General features: G+C 32.8%; 1 protein-coding gene and 1 pseudogene across 1 annotated transcript; both read left to right on the plus strand.

The window, feature by feature from the left end:
• Positions 1–1,584: 1,584 nt before the first annotated feature.
• On the plus strand, positions 1,585–4,743 carry LOC104787989 (plastidial pyruvate kinase 1, chloroplastic). The gene is made up of 6 exons (XM_010513657.3): positions 1,585–2,482; positions 2,588–2,678; positions 2,800–2,993; positions 3,380–3,501; positions 3,659–4,137; positions 4,217–4,743. The coding sequence occupies exons 1-6, from the start codon at positions 1,889–1,891 to the stop codon at positions 4,516–4,518; spliced, it is 1,782 nt and encodes a 593-aa protein (XP_010511959.1). The 5' UTR covers positions 1,585–1,888; the 3' UTR covers positions 4,519–4,743.
• A 721-nt stretch (positions 4,744–5,464) lies between these two features.
• On the plus strand, positions 5,465–5,949 carry LOC104706734 (uncharacterized; annotated as a pseudogene).
• The last annotated feature ends 10,896 nt before the right edge of the window (positions 5,950–16,845 follow it).

Genomic DNA, 16,845 nt, shown 5'->3' on the forward strand with positions numbered 1-16,845 from the left:
GAGAAGAGAATCCAGGGCTAAAGTTTGAAGGCTGAGAAGAGAATGGATTAGTAAACTGAATATGCTGAGAGGATTGGGTGGAAATAGGAGGAATAGGATTATCAGAACAGTTGGAGTCTTTTTGAGAATCCAAAAGATAAACAAAATTTTGATCCCAAAAACGATAAGGGTTTCTAGGATCCATTGCTTGTGTTAGTGTAAGCTGAGAGTTTAAGTTTGTGAAAGCTGAGAGTTTTGGTTTGTGAAAACGAAAGGGTTTAGAGAGATAGACGTTAAGAGTTTGGGTTAGTGTTTAACAATGGTCGTTTATATTGACCTCAAGGTTTATGTGAGCTTTAATACTAAAGGTTAGACAAAGAGAATAAAGGTTTATTTAGCTAAAGACTAATGAGTGTTTTAGTACTAAAGAGATATATTTTTCAGTATATCTCTATGAATAGACCGATTGAAACACTTTTCACTAAATCTTCTTGGGTAAAAGTTTTCAAAAAGCTGATCTTTAAAGTCAATACTAAATTCAAACTCAATCATATAGGTTTTGGAAAATTTTACACACAAACTCAAACTCAAACAATTGATCAAATAAGACAACAGTACATGGGGAAAATATAAAACCGAAAATCAAAGTCAACCACTTGATCAAACAGCATAACAACACTTGAGTAAATTTAAGACACACACGGTTTTGGAAAATTTTAAACCCTTGAGCAAATTTTTAAACACACATGGTTCATCACTTATCAAATACATAAACACACGGTTTGATGTTCAATTATTTTTACCGAACATCAAACATTCTCATCATCAACACTTCAATCATTCTTACAATCTATAACGCATAGACCAACATAACACTTAAAGAATATAAAAAAGCTACACATTCATCACAAACACAAACTCAAACAAAACCAAACAACAACAAAATGAAAGCTAGAGTAGCATACCTTTACAAGTAAGAGAATCCAACCGTGTGTCCACTTCACCTTAACCAATCTTCACCATTTAACAGCTACACACAATTTATGAAGCACCTCGCACAAAACATGACAATCGAATCAACATTGATCACACAATTACTTATACAAGACATAAACTAAAACATTGTACTTCTAATATTGAGAACAACACAAGGATTCAATCAACAATCTATAACAAAACAGACAAACATAAGATAACAAGAACATAAAAATGTACTAATTCTTGAAAAAACTATCAGACAATAACTCGATTAAAACATATACCCGATCACCCTCCAAAAAAATTCTCAAAACCGATTGAACATCAAACTAATCTCATAATCTACGCCTGATAAGTCAAATCGAAATAAAACATTTACCAATCTAACAATCAATCAATTAATCTGAAACACTAACTATTATAGACAACCAAAGATTAATTTCAAATACATGCAATAAATCGGAAAGGAGAAGACGAACCTTTTATCTCCGATTCGGTAGCTAATGGACCTCACTGTTCCCTGTAGACCACCAGAAGAATCCTCTGCCGTCGTTGTCCCACATGATGCCATGTAGCGTTGTTAGCCGGTTGCTAAAATTGCTTCTCACAGCAACTATCCTCGCCTTCGTAGACCTAAAATTGGCTTTTTTAATATTGTTTTGGGGCTCAAAAACATGAGTACCCATGAGAGTATCCATGAGTGGAAATGCTCTTAGACTCTACTCACTCCTCACTGTCCTCAGGGAGGTCGAACAAATATTTATATTTCCAATTTAACCCTTTCGGAGGAAAACAATCAAAATCCAAAACTCTCTCTCTCTCACACTTCGATATCTCCGCCTTCGTCTCCTCATAGCCAAACTGTACTCTTCGATTTCGATTTCGATTTCGATTTCTCCGATCTCACTTCCTCCGGCTACCGGCGCAAACTATGTCTCAGTCCATCCAATTCTCCACTCCTTCACGAACTCCTCACCTTCTCCATCTCCCTCACTCTCAATTCAACCGCCCTCTCTCATCCATCTCCTTCCGTCGCTTCCCTCTAACTACCATCAAATACACCTCCATTAGAGCCTCCTCTTCGTCACCGTCTCCTTCACCTGATCTTGATTCATCATCCTCCTCGTCGTCTTCGTCGTCGCAGGTGCTTTTCTCACCTAACGGTACTGGCGCTAATGAGAGATCCGTTGTGGCTACGACGGATGCGGCTGGGATTGAGGTTGATACCGTGACAGAAGCTGAGCTTAAGGAGAATGGATTTAGGAGCACGAGGAGAACGAAGCTGATCTGTACGATCGGACCGGCGACTTGTGGATTTGACCAGCTTGAGGCGCTTGCTGTTGGAGGTATGAACGTTGCGCGGCTCAATATGTGTCACGGTACGCGCGATTGGCACCGTGGTGTTGTCCGTAGTGTTCGTAAGCTTAATGAGGAGAAAGGCTTTGCTGTTGCTATTATGATGGATACTGAAGGTAGTGAGATTCATATGGGAGATCTTGGTGGTGATGCTTCTGCTAAAGCTGAGGTGTGTTTTAATCTCTTCTCTTCTCCTTTTGAATTTGAGTTCGATGTAGACGTTGCTGTGTGTAATTTGAGAAATGTTGAAACTTTGGTGATGACATTTTTGCAGGATGGTGAAGTTTGGACATTCACTGTTAGAGCTTTTGATTCTTCTCGCCCTGAACGTACCATTAGTGTTAGCTACGATGGTTTCGCCGAAGGTATATGCAATTATGTTTTATGAAAATGTAGTTTTGCCTTATTAAGCATGAAGTGGAAGTGATGAAACTTTAGTTAAATTTTGGTGATTTGAGTATGTAATGGAGATCATTTGTGATGTAGATGTAAGGGTTGGTGATGAACTTCTGGTTGATGGTGGGATGGTGAGATTTGATGTGATTGAGAAGATTGGTCCTGATGTCAAGTGTCTATGTACTGATCCCGGTTTGTTGCTTCCTCGAGCTAACTTGACTTTTTGGAGAGATGGAAGTCTTGTACGAGAGCGTAATGCCATGCTTCCAACTATTTCTTCCAAGGTTTTGTAATTTTTATCTTCCCATTAAGCTTTGAGATTTGATTCACTTTATTTGGTTAGTTTGGGATGGATGAAAGCAATGTAAACTTTAGGAACCTAGATGAGTCCATGTTAGTAAAACAGAGGATAAAATAAAGTAAGGAACCCACAAAAGAGACAAGTAGCTATAGCACATTAGCAGCTCTTTATCCATCAAACTGAATCCATGTGAATCTAAGAGTGTTGATTTTATAGGCGAGGTCATTGTATACAAAAACTTATTTTTATCCCCAAATTAATGGTGAATGAGGAATTATGTTTTACTCAAAAATGAAAAGATCTAGAATTATCTCTCAGAGGGAAAACAAACTCATTTTCACTGATGATGCCTCAATTCTTTATTTTCAGGATTGGTTGGATATTGATTTTGGAATTGCTGAAGGTGTGGATTTCATTGCTGTATCGTTTGTCAAGTCGGCTGAAGTAATTAATCACCTTAAAAGTTATCTTGCTGCTCGTTCCCGTGGAGAGTAAGTAAACATGCTTAATATCAGCACATCACACTACTGTATAAGAAACATATAATCTACTGTGGGGGTCAAGCTATTATAGGATTGGGTTTTGCGTTATGTGTTCTCCATCTTTAGTTATAGTTTTGTTTTGATGTTGTGTTCACTTATGATGCAGGGAAATTGGAGTGATTGCAAAGATCGAGAGTATCGATTCATTGACCAATTTGGAAGAAATTATTCTAGCGTCAGATGGAGCCATGGTTGCAAGAGGAGATCTGGGAGCTCAGATACCTCTCGAACAAGTTCCAGCAGCTCAACAGAGAATCGTCCAAGTCTGCAGAGAGCTTAACAAACCCGTCATTGTCGCTTCACAGCTGCTCGAGTCAATGATTGAGTACCCAACTCCAACTAGAGCAGAAGTAGCCGACGTGTCTGAAGCAGTAAGACAAAGATCAGACGCATTGATGCTCTCTGGAGAATCAGCTATGGGTCAATTCCCAGACAAGGCACTCACTGTTCTAAGGACTGTAAGTCTAAGAATCGAGAGATGGTGGAGGGAAGAAGAACGTCATGAGTCTGTGCCGCTTCAAGCCATAGGCTCAACTTTTTCAGACAAAATCTCAGAAGAGATCTGCAATTCTGCTGCTAAAATGGGTAATAATTCAGGTTCTGTATTTGTCGAAAGCAATCTGTCTATAGTCTCTCTCTCATTCTACTTTTCCAATTCTTGCAGCTAACAATCTTGGCGTGGACGCTGTTTTCGTCTACACAACGAGCGGACACATGGCATCTTTGGTCTCCCGGTGTCGCCCAGACTGCCCTATCTTTGCTTTCACAACAACAACCTCAGTGAGAAGACGCTTAAACCTACAATGGGGACTTATCCCATTCCGTCTCAGCTTCTCAGACGACATGGAAAGCAACTTGAACAAAACATTCTCGTTACTGAAATCGAGAGGTATGATCAAATCTGGTGACCTCGTGATCGCAGTCTCGGACATGTTGCAATCGATCCAGGTTATGAACGTCCCGTAATTCCTCTCTTTTTTTACAATTCCGCAGCAAAGAGTGTCTTGTTTCCTACTTTGTTACTGTTTTTTAGACTACTCTTTCTTGCATTAGAGATTCCAGAGGCATCGTCATCTTCGGTTTGTTAACAGTGGACGTGTGCCACGAATGTAAGCTCTGTTTGTAGTGTACTGTTTTTTCTTTTCTTGTGTCGGCTTTCAAGTTTCAATAATATCAGTAATCTTTTCCAAATTATCCTAATTTGTATGGAACATTCGGACAAAAATTAAAGTTTATTAATTTAGAAATAAATGTAAACCCAAATAGGATTAGGAGTTGTATAATAAAAGTAACTAGGTTTTAACTTTTAACCCTCAGTACTATGTTTTTATAATTAAAAATTAAAAATTAAATTATTTTAACTTTCAAAGAATTTAATATCAATTACGCTAGGATCGATCCAATCTAAGTGAGTTAATATATAATTTAATTGTTGGTTATACTTCATATATTTATACTAAAGAGAAAAAAATTAGAAAACATCATTGTAATTGAATCAATGTAATAAACACCAAGCACATCTAAGATACCACTAACCAAAAAAAGGATTAATAATTTATTTTTTGAATAATTATTACAATTGTTCTAGGTAAGTTTGGGATTTTTGTTCTTGATATGGTTCTTAAAATGATAATTTCGTTTTTTTTTAAGTAAAGAAAAACAGAAAGTTATTGTAGAGATATTGTAGGAATTTTCTGTTTAGTTATTGGTTAATTTTCCAATTTTTTTGGGATTAATGTTGTAAATAACTTTTTAAATATGTAAAACTAAGAGGGTAGAAAATATACTTAAAAAAATGTTAATATAGATTTTAATTCAATTAGAACAAGGATTTAGATACCCTAGTAATATAAATAGTGTATACAACTATAGAAGAAATTAAACAAACGTGAATAATAGAAAAAGATCTCGGATGATGAATCAGGAGAGTGATTTTTATCAAACTCCATCGGACTGTTCGGATGAAGAGATGCAACGGAGTTGTGAGTTTTTGAAGAAAGTGAAAGAGTTAGATGATGAGACAATCTTCCTTAAAATTGTCAATGCAATGAAGTCTTATCAATCCAAGTCTTTAAGCTACATCGAGGTCAAAACCAAAGTCGCTTCCATTCTCGGTAACCACGACGTTTTAGTCCAAGAGTTTCATCAGCTTATATCGGATTTGGCTAGAAGAATTGTAATGCGGCGAAATCAGACGTGGAACGCACGGTTGAGTTTTTGAACAAACTCGAAGGTTTGGGGAAGGGTTTACACGGTGCGTTTCTAAATGCGTTGGTGTTTGGCGGTGATATCGTAGCTTTGGTTGAACAACTTGACGTGATTTTACACGATCACGAGTGTCTCAAAGAAGAGTTCAAAGCGTTTTTAATCGATTCCCGTTTATATAAAAAACCATGATTGCTAAGTTGTGAATCTCGTTATTTCTTTTGTCTCTCTAGTCTTTTTTTTTCTACTTTTTTTTGTTTGGATTTACCAAATTTGTTGGTACGTTGTGCATCTCTCTTTGCTTATTAGTGAAAGGTGTTTCTTCGGGATATATATGGTATTGATTTCTTATGTTGGGCTTGTTTGGGCTTTAGTTCCACCACAACGTTCCTAGTATGAGTCTCTTACCTTTTTAGCACATTCGAATCATCATCATCATTATTCATCAATGTAGCTTTCTGAGGTGTTATAATTACAGGTTGAGGGATTATTAGTTTCCCTCAATCAAAATTTCACTCATAGTTCTTCCTCAAGTAGTCGAGTGGACCAAAACAAAATGATGGTAGGAATTTAAAAAGAAAACACACTAATTTGTGTTTATATAGCTAATAAGTTTGTAAAAATACTACAACTTTTTTCAAGAATTCACTATTTTTTGTTACATTATATCACATTCCGAGACTGAACCATTAAAAACACACTAAAAGAATGATTAAACTATTTTGCAACATAGACCAATTTCACACTCTGACACTATAAGAAACATATCAACCATCATTGAATTATTCGTCAAGTAGATCTCGTAATTAGTCTACTTCAGGAATATTGAACACCTCATAAAACTTAAGCTAGTGTTTTTATTTTAATCCATTAGAGTTAGAGAAGGGTAGTTTTTAATATAGTTTTAATGTTAAATTAATGTAAATCAAATAATATTGGAGGATTTGATCATATCTTTCTTCCCTTCTACTGTTTGCATCACTTAAAATCAATGGTCCCAATGTCTATTATAATAGAAGTAAGTGGACCAACCCAATCGTATACATTTTAAATGTAAAAGACTCATCACAAGTTTTAGATTAATCATGAAACAGTTCAATAATTCAATTATTATATGTAGTCAGAAAACAATAGGGAGACCTTTTAATTAAGTAGTAGTTAATTCTTTACAGGTCCGAATTAATAAAGAAGACATATACAAACAAATATAAAAACAATGTAATAAATTTGATAATAGAGACAACAAACACCAACAATAGCAAAAACAATAAATTAAGAAAACTTTCTATCCATGTTATTGGCTGTGAATTCAACCACTAAATTATGAACATCGTACATATATATATAACACACCCACTTTTATGATATAATATAACAAATCGTATTATTGGAAATGTTATTGTTACATTGCATGAGAAAAGTCTGGCTCTGGTTCAACTATTTGTAGGTGATCTTCTCTTAAACAAAAACAACTAATCAAAATATCGAATAAATTAGTTTTCTATAAGTAACACTTACAAAAAATGATTGCATTATTAGCAAATATGCGTATACGTGCTTTGTTTTGTTCTGGCACAAATCTGAAATTACCAGAAGAAAAAAAATAGGAATATGCTCAAAGGAAACAACAGCAACAAAAAACCAAAAACAAAAAGAGGCAAAAAAACAAGTAGGGTAATGATGATGTAAAGCAGTATATATATTTGTGTAAAAAAAAAATATAACCATCATATCAAATATATGACAATATGATCATCACATTCATAAACTACATACACATCTCACACATATATAGTATATATGACTGTAAGTATGGACAAGACCTTCATTATCAAAAGCCTTTATGTCTTCTTCAGTCCTTTTCTGATTTGCTAAATTTAATATTCAGATCTGATCACTGATCTCTAACCCTAAACTCATTTTTTTCTCTTATCCATGTGTGCAAGCAATCATATAATATATATTATTATCATATTGTCTTCAAGGGTCCACACCAACTTTTATTTTTATTTATTCGATTCTCCATTTTATCCGGATTCAGAATTTTATGATATGGGATCGAACGGACTCCAACGATACCATCGTACCAACGTCTTTGATCATATATGTAGATTATAATACCCATACATAATAATAGGAAGTGCCAAAAAGAAAACATCATAATAAGAATGTAGAAACTAATGTACATAATTGGAATAGAGATATATTATAAGAGTAGATTGATAACTAAGATAAGGTTAGATTTAAGACTTAGGGAATATTGAAATAGAGGTAGGTCAACCAATGGGGATATTATAAGATGATGATGACGTTCCCTTTTTTTTGTATTTCTTCTGTAACAAACTTATTAATTTCTTCTTGTTTTTTTTTCTGTTATACTTATTAGTTTATTTATTCTCCGAAATTTTCGCATTTATTTACTGACACCAAAGAAGAGATATGTAGCATTCTTACCATGCCATTCGAAGAGTTAATTATCGTCAGTCAAGTCATGACTATAACTATTTCAAAACTGACCCAAGAAAAAAAAAATAGTCTCTATGTTGTCATCATGAATCATGAAAACAAAGGTTTACTACATCTAAACGTCACGTAATTAGAAAAAAAAAAAAAAAAAAAAAAGAGAGTATGTTTTGAATGAAAATGAGAAAATAGCTAGGGTGTGATTTTAAAATGAACTATTTGTTAGGTTTGAACAAAATCATTGAAACCCAATCTACCCAAACGAAAAAGAGTCATACCTGAAGTCTGCCTAAACCACCAAATTAAATAAAGAGTTCGCCAAACCCATGAAAAGTGCTTATACATGAAGTCGTTATATATTTAGGCTTTCAAAAATGATATTAGATGCGATACAATGTCTTTGGTTTTATTAAAATAAAATAAATATATATTTCTTTTGAATCAGTGGAGATTGGAGAAAGTCAATCGATTTATCTTATTTTGTCACAGATGAACGATTATGGATTAGACGTTTCTGTAGATTATATATTTATTTACATGGTCAAAACTCAAAACTCCCATTTAGAGAACACAATTAACAAAGAAAAAAGTGATAAGTGAATGATGAGTTATGTCATGATCATATGGTACAAAATCTCTTAATCATTTGTAATCAGAAAAAAAAAAAAAAAAAAAAAACTCTCTACGTAGAAGATTTGTTCACATCAAAAAAAATTAAAATTACTATCATATTAACTTGTAAAATTTAAGAAATTCCTATATTTTCATGTTATTTGATAATGCATAAATTCTCTTAACATAATTCATTTGACTACTAGATATATCAATTTCTTTTGGCCTACGTATAACTTCAACTGTATAAATCTAAAGAAAAAACAAGAATTCCTATAGTTGGATATTTTATATGCAATTTTTAAAACACAAGTCTGTATAACTTTGTGAAAGTGAATTTAATATATGTGAAGATATAATCACTATATACACAGACTTTTAAAAAGTATAACATAAACTACGAGTTAGAAGGCAAAACTCGATGACAATTAATATTTAATACTATTATTGGTCGATATGTCTACTCCTATATATTGTATTCTTCGATCTCTAACATATATAAGTTACGTTACATCTATGTGTTGCATCCAAAGTAGGCCAAACATGTTTAATACAACATTATTCTCTAAAGTCTACTCATTGATATGATAGATAGTAAGTCTAAGATTAAGTATGTTCATACAAAAACAAAGTATGTTTATTATAAAAATACGTACATACATCAAATAGGTGAACGATAACCATGTTGAATTGTCTAAACCTTCTCTTTCTCGTGTTACTGTCGTTGCCCAATAATTTAGAAAAATTCAGTTTAAAACATTTATGAAAAAAACAAATTTATTTATTTCTACATGATAACTATGCAAAATCATCCATCCGTTTACAATATGTTAAAATAAATTTTTCTTACATTCAAAATTTCTTTGAAATCTTTAGAGAGATGGATTACAAAATTATCCATTAAGATGTAATTACATTCATGCCAATTAAATTGTTAATCTGTAAAAATTCCTCATCAGAAATTTGAATATATATTGGCAGTTTAACTAGTAGCATATAATATCATTTTATCTGCCCATTTGATTGACCTGATTATAGTCACAACTGAAGACAAATTCATTTGGCTTTTTCTTCACAAAACCTAAGACAAAAAAGATATTAAAAAAAAAATCAAACGGTATATAAAATATTTCAAGTGAATCAAGTTTTCTAACATGCATTGTAGACATAATTGTGATTTTGTAAGTGAAACATAATTAAGTTTCGAAAAACAAATACTTGAGGCTTTTAAAAATCTAATCAAAATTAAAGAAAAGTTCTCTATATTATTATATATTGAAATCTATAACAGATAATTTTATTACAATAAAACACGGTTTGTGGTCTATGGATTTTTATTTCTTTGACACTGAAATTATGCATTTAAAAAAATGAATTTAGCAATAACTCAGAAGTTTTATTTCGTAGTATTCCTTTTAATTAATCCCTTGAAATGTGTATTCTCATTAATTAAAAATATCCAACTTAGTTTTGTCTTAATCAAAATTACAAACCTACATGTATTTGAATACTTTTGCGCAATTTCTAATAAAATTACCAAATAGTTTTGATATCGTTGTTCTCAACAAATATGTATCATTCATTTTGAAGAAAAATATCAGTCATCTTTGTCTTGACATTTTGGATTCAAACAGTAGGGATACTGAACTACTGATTTAAGAAAAGAAAAACCAAATCCATTTCAGACTAAAACCATATCTTAAATATGTAATCAAATAGTATATAACCACTAATTTATATATAACATATTATTATTTAATAAAAATCATGGACCACAAATCCACAACTTCTTAACAGAAAAAAAAATCTCTTTAATTTTTGTGGAAAGGAAAAGTGTCGTTACTGTCAACATTATTTCACTTAGAAAAATAGGGTACACTTTCTAATTATCAGGTCTTAAAATTAATTAAATCATAAGAATTGATGATAAATACATTCACTCTTATATACAATTTAGAACCATATTTTCCATAATAGAAAGTCCATTTTATACACCAATAATATTTGAAAATTTTATAGTATTATGAATTGCCTAGTTAGTGAAAACAAACTACAAGGAGTAGTTAAAATATACTGCTTTATTAATGTGGTTAGCAAATGAATAGTATGGGAAAAAATATGGACAAACTCATGAAATTCATCAAAAGGTAGGGCCTTAACTTGGTAATTCCCCAGAGCCTATCAGGCAAAAGAAGAAAAAAAGTACTTATATATCAAAGGCTGCAACTTTCCCTAAATTCATTGAAAAATCAAAAGTGCTAATTATGATGATGATATGAGTCTTTAAAACAGCTAATTTCCAAATCAGTTCAAATGTGGCTATGTTTCTCTGCGAATGTTCTTAGCAAGATATACGATTCATAAATTAGCATTTGCCATTTTCTAGTAAATCCACTTCTGAACCATGTAATCACATAGTTAGATGAGTTTATAAAATCATAAATTTCAATCATACCATCAAATTATCTACCAAAAATAATAATAATTAGACATCTGAATAGAGAATGTTTTATACGGATTATAATCATGACTTGAATTGTTATCTTTGTTAAACTAAAATACTTTTTTTAATTAACTCAACTTTTGAAAATTTAGAGAGAGGGAAACTTACTGATGGATTTCAGTATAGAATAATTGTGGTTCATAAAAGAAGTTCTCTAAAGCGGAAGCATTCACTATGCTTTCACAAAATAATACTAATAGTATTATGATTATAAAAGTACCAAATCCATTAACAAAAAAAAATATAGAAAATACAGTATGAATTACTAGTGGTTGTATTTTTTATTGGTAAAAGAGAGATACGTCATCTGGAAATTTTCGATATGGTGGTTGGGTTAAGGCAAGACAAAGTGGTTGATTTTGAAACCAAAGGTTAGAGTATACTAATTTAATTGCCTAAAAACCATGATTAAGGAATTAAATAAATTATAAAGAAAAAGCCAAAAGGAAGAGGATAAAAAAAGGTAAAATGGGAGTGGAAATAATTAGTGTTGTCAGGTCCCAGAGGTGTATTACTGTTTCCCCCCTTAGTTAAACTTTAATTTATTTGGGAATCTAAGAAACAATAAAGGTAAGAAACAAAAAACTAGGTGATTTCATTAAGTTTTAAACAAAACATATTTGCACATAAATGCTGGGATTTGTAACCCATTATTATTGTGTCAAAAGTGAAAAAAATTCATGTAAATAAACAACTCATGACTTGTAAATTAATATGCCTAAGAGCTTCTTTAGATATTTGAGAATAATAATATGCAGTACAGTCAAATCCATTTACACGTAATTTAAACCTTATTAGAATATGTAATTACTATATATTATAGCGAATGAACCGTGCAGTGGTACTTTAAATGTACCTCTAGAATAAACTAGAGTACTATCTTTTAGAGTTGGAGTTGAAGTGTATAAAAGGATATGCTTAAGTAGTAGTATTTGCTTATTTTAGTGTTTGTTTTAGCTAGGTAAGAGTACTTATGGATTACTGTTGATCAATATGATGGTAAAGTATGGCATCTTAATATCTACTAAAGATGTGTCGACGTAGGAAAATTTATGTCAAATAAGATCAATTCATATAATTCATGCCATGTTTTTTTTAATCATTTACTTTTCTTTTAAAATTGTTTTTTTTTTGTCAAATAATTTCACAAAAAAATGATTTATAAAATAAATAATAGTTCAAATACTTATTCGTGGTGAAATTTGATTATCGTTTTTTTTTTTTTTGCATTTGTTTATTATTCTAACCGGGATAATGATTATTGTAAGTACGTAATGTATGCACTACAAATAATACAATAAAATTATTTGGGATATTGATGAGTTCCTTACGAATTTTTTTACGAAAACTGAAGTAAAAAGAACCATAAGAGATAATTTCAGCTCGCTCTCTGGTACAAAAAGGGCTTATTAAACGTGTTGGTTCGGGCGAGTCCATTTCAATATGGACTGACCCCTGGATACCAGCTCAATCCCCGAGACCAGCTCTTAGTAAGGGCCCTTTTAAGGACCCTTCTCTTAAAATCTCACACTTGATTGATTCTCGGACACGTTCATGGCGGATGGATGTGCTCTCGGACCACTTTGATCCTGGCGATGTTGCATTGATAGGTGCACTGCCCTTAGGAAGCTGCCCCAAGGATGATACTCTTGGTTGGCATTTTACGAAAAATGGGAGGTATACTGTTAAGTCTGGCTATCATGTGGCCCGTTTGACGAAAACAGGGCCTTTTAAGGCGGTTGGGGTCGGACCAGAGATTACTTCTCTTCTGGCTAGTGTTTGGAAGGTGCGTTGCCCACCAAAACTGCACCATTTTATGTGGCAGGTTTTGTCAGGGTGTATCCCGGTTTCACGAAATTTGCGGAAACGTGGCATTTCATGTGATTTGTCCTGCTCACGTTGTGGTGCAGAGGAGGAGACAGTAAATCATGTCTTGTTCCTTTGCCCCCCGGCACGTCAGGTGTGGGCATTATCCCAGGTACCGGTCGGTTCACAGTGTTTTCCGGTGGAGTCAGTTTTTGCAAATATGGATCATTTATTGGACCCCAATAGCCCGGGCTCTCATGTGTCCGCTTTCCCGTGGATTTTGTGGTATTTATGGAAGGCGCGTAATGCAAAGGTTTTCGAAAATATTACAGAACGCCCAGAGGAAACGGTCCGGATAGCTGAAGGTGAGGCTGTATCCTGGCATAAGGCTCAGGAGGGAGGTGAAGATGGGGTTAACTCTGACCAACCTACGGTAGCCGAATCCCGCCCACAGCGGCCCAACGGCTCTCTACCTTTGTTCTTTACAGGTTACCGATGTTTTGTGGATGGTTCTTGGAAATCCAATGATCGGTTCGCAGGAGCAGGGTGGTTCTGTATCCAGCCCCATGACCCAAGGCCAGGAAGGGGTGCTACTAATTTCCGGCAAAGTCTTTCCCCCTTACACGCTGAAGTGGAAGCTTTCATTTGGGCAATGCGCTGCATGATCGGACACGATTACTGTGATGTGGCTTTCTACTCGGACTGCGCTGACTTGGTGAAGATGGTGTCTTCACCGCACGACTGGCCGGCTTTCTCGACTTACCTACATGACATAAGGACGGACAGGGAGGAGTTCTCTTCCTTTTCCTTATCTTATATTTCCAGAGATGCAAATTCAAAAGCGGATCTTCTTGCACGCTATGCGCGCACTTCTCCGCAAAGTGTTCTGTATGTAAACAAGTTCCCTACGCATTGGCTCGTTTGAGCTAATCTATTGTTGTCAAAAAAAAAAAAAAAAAAAAAAAAAAGAACCATAAGAGATTCATACTCGTAATTAACACATTCCCATCCGAACAAACATGCTCGACAGGTTATTGTAAATTGTAATGGTGTCTTTTCTACTGCCTTAGCCCTTAGGATATGTGATATCAATCACAAGTTGGTTTTAGGAATGGCAAAAAGTATGAGTTGTTTTTGTGCTTGGATATTTAACGCTTATAGGTATTTGTCCGCTACTTCGATGCATAATATTGTCTTTACAAAATCCTATTTGAATATACATATCATTTAATAGTGATTAGCAAATACGTAAAATTTAGTTAAACAATATAATTTATTCTGTTTTAAATTTAGATTATGACTTTATTTTAGGTATTTTCATATAGCGTTGTGAAACTAAACAAAATTTGTATTTATTTTTAAAAAACCGACATAGTCCACTTAAGTTATATTACATGTCTATATATATATTGTCACGCACAGGGGAAAAAGGGCAAATAAAGTGATAGAAAAAGGGTCTTGATAACTTGATTGCTGTAGAGGGAAAGTATCATCAGCTTTTCGTTTTGGGGAGAAGAATCCCACACTTTTTTTTTTTTATAATAAAATTAGATTTGTACATTGATATAGCTATATAGCATTACTGTATATATCACACACACGCACAAGAATAATTTGTTTATAGTATTTTCTCTTTTTTTAGTCCAACTTAAATTTTATCAGTTTTAATATTTAAATTATCAAGAAAATAAATAAACGAAAAATAGTCGACATAAATATCATTAAACAGTTAACAAATTATTTAGAAAACAATTGATAAATAATTTATACAAACAAGCAAACACATAAGTTTTATTCAATGTCAATATTCGTCGCTAAATGCGAGAAATGTTAACGACACGCTTCTATAATCTATCGACCAACCGAACTACTGCAATTTGACACCGTCTCATACCTCTTCATGCACTGCATGATGTGAATGAATATCATCAGATCATTAGCGGCTTCCAAATAGAAACGATATATCCTCGTGTTAACAGAATATCACCATATACATCATTGGGGATGACTAAAAGCAATACATGTACTAGTGAAAACATATTTTTGGTAGAATCAATCAACAAGTTTGAAAATAAATGACAAAAATTTTGAACTCACATCTAATTTTACAAAAGCAGCATTCATAATTGATCTGACTTCACTCCACACAAACAGTAAACGCTTAAAAAAATCTTGGTCATATGAGTCCAAAGATTTTTAACACAAGAATAATCGAGTATTTGCTTTATTCAACAGAATAACTACTAGTATTAAATAGGGTTATGCAACAATTCACCAAATATCGAATAAAGTTTATGAGTTTGAGTACTCATGATTTCAAATGTTTGTAGTTGAACATTTTGCAAATGTTAAAAATGAGTACTAAAACATGTACAATATCAATAAGTTTAATATCTTGACAAAAGAAAAAATATGTTCTAGTACAAACATCATAAAATATCAATTTAGAAAAGATATTAATTTAGATGCATGATAGAATTTTGAAAAATTGTACATATTTTATTATATAAAGTCTGATTAATTATACAAAGCGGTTGATGAACAAAAAAAAATTAAAACGATACAACGTAAAGATAACAGTAAGAAAAGAAATAAGAATAACGTTTTTAACAATATTTTGATGAATAGAAAAATCAAAATGATATATACTTCTCATACTGATATAGCATGGGGGTGACCAAACCAAATCCAATACAAACAGTAGATGATAGGCAGGTATAAAAATACGAACCTGAGTAGTCACTATTGGAAACTCATAATGTATTTTTTTTTTTTTTTTTTTCAGAAGAAACTCATAATGTATATTTGGTTCCATTGTCCTCTAATTTACCAGCAGCTAGGATAATTTGCATACATGCGTACAAAGGAAGAGTCATCTTCTTTTTATAGTACTACTGTAGTATTCGTTTTTCCGCACATTTCTTTAAAATTCTCGATTCCACTTTTTTTTTTTTTTTTACACCTTTCATTTTTTATTTTATTTTCCTTTTGTTTACTTTTACTTTTCTTCTTTATTATGAATAGACCAAACGGTCAAATATTTGGGGCCCCTGTCTTTTTGCATGATTTTTAGTTAATGGTTTTGTGATTTTAATGTGGGTTTTAATAAAGCAAAGCTTAAAGTCTCATAATTACAGCATGGGTATATCTTTTTAAAATACTCTTTTAATTGGACTAGTGTTACCATTTCAACATTCAGATTATTACTACTATTAACTTTTTCTTTTTCTTTTATTTAAAAACAAAATTCGTCAGCCTTTTTTTTTCCTCTTTTGTCCTTTAGTGGTCAGTCTAATATACTATTTTCCCCTTATTTTACTGACATTATATTATTATTACTCAAATAAGCTGATACTTTATTACTAAAAAAAAAAAAGTAATTTAATCTAGTTTTGTTTTTAACCTAGAGTAATAGATTTACTTAAAACACGTGTTGAGTCACTATTGGATTAAAGTCAGTTTCCACTATACCTTAAAATAAAAAGTAAACAAGAAACGGAATAATCCGTTTTCGGATATGCCCGATATTCCACGGTAGTGGAGGACAAAAAAGTAAATTTACAGTTACCACAATTACTGACACGTCTCCTGTAAAAAGGATTCACCACTACGCTAAGATGAAAACGACAAAAAAAGGTTAAACGGTGTTAAAGGGTAAAAAAGTTAATATTATCCGACGTGGCATAACAGTGCCTAGTCACCAT

This window comes from Camelina sativa, chromosome 1 (genome assembly GCF_030686135.1).
Source record: "Camelina sativa cultivar CO46 ecotype springtype chromosome 1, ASM3068613v1".
In the NCBI taxonomy this organism is placed as follows: Eukaryota; Viridiplantae; Streptophyta; class Magnoliopsida; order Brassicales; family Brassicaceae; genus Camelina; species Camelina sativa.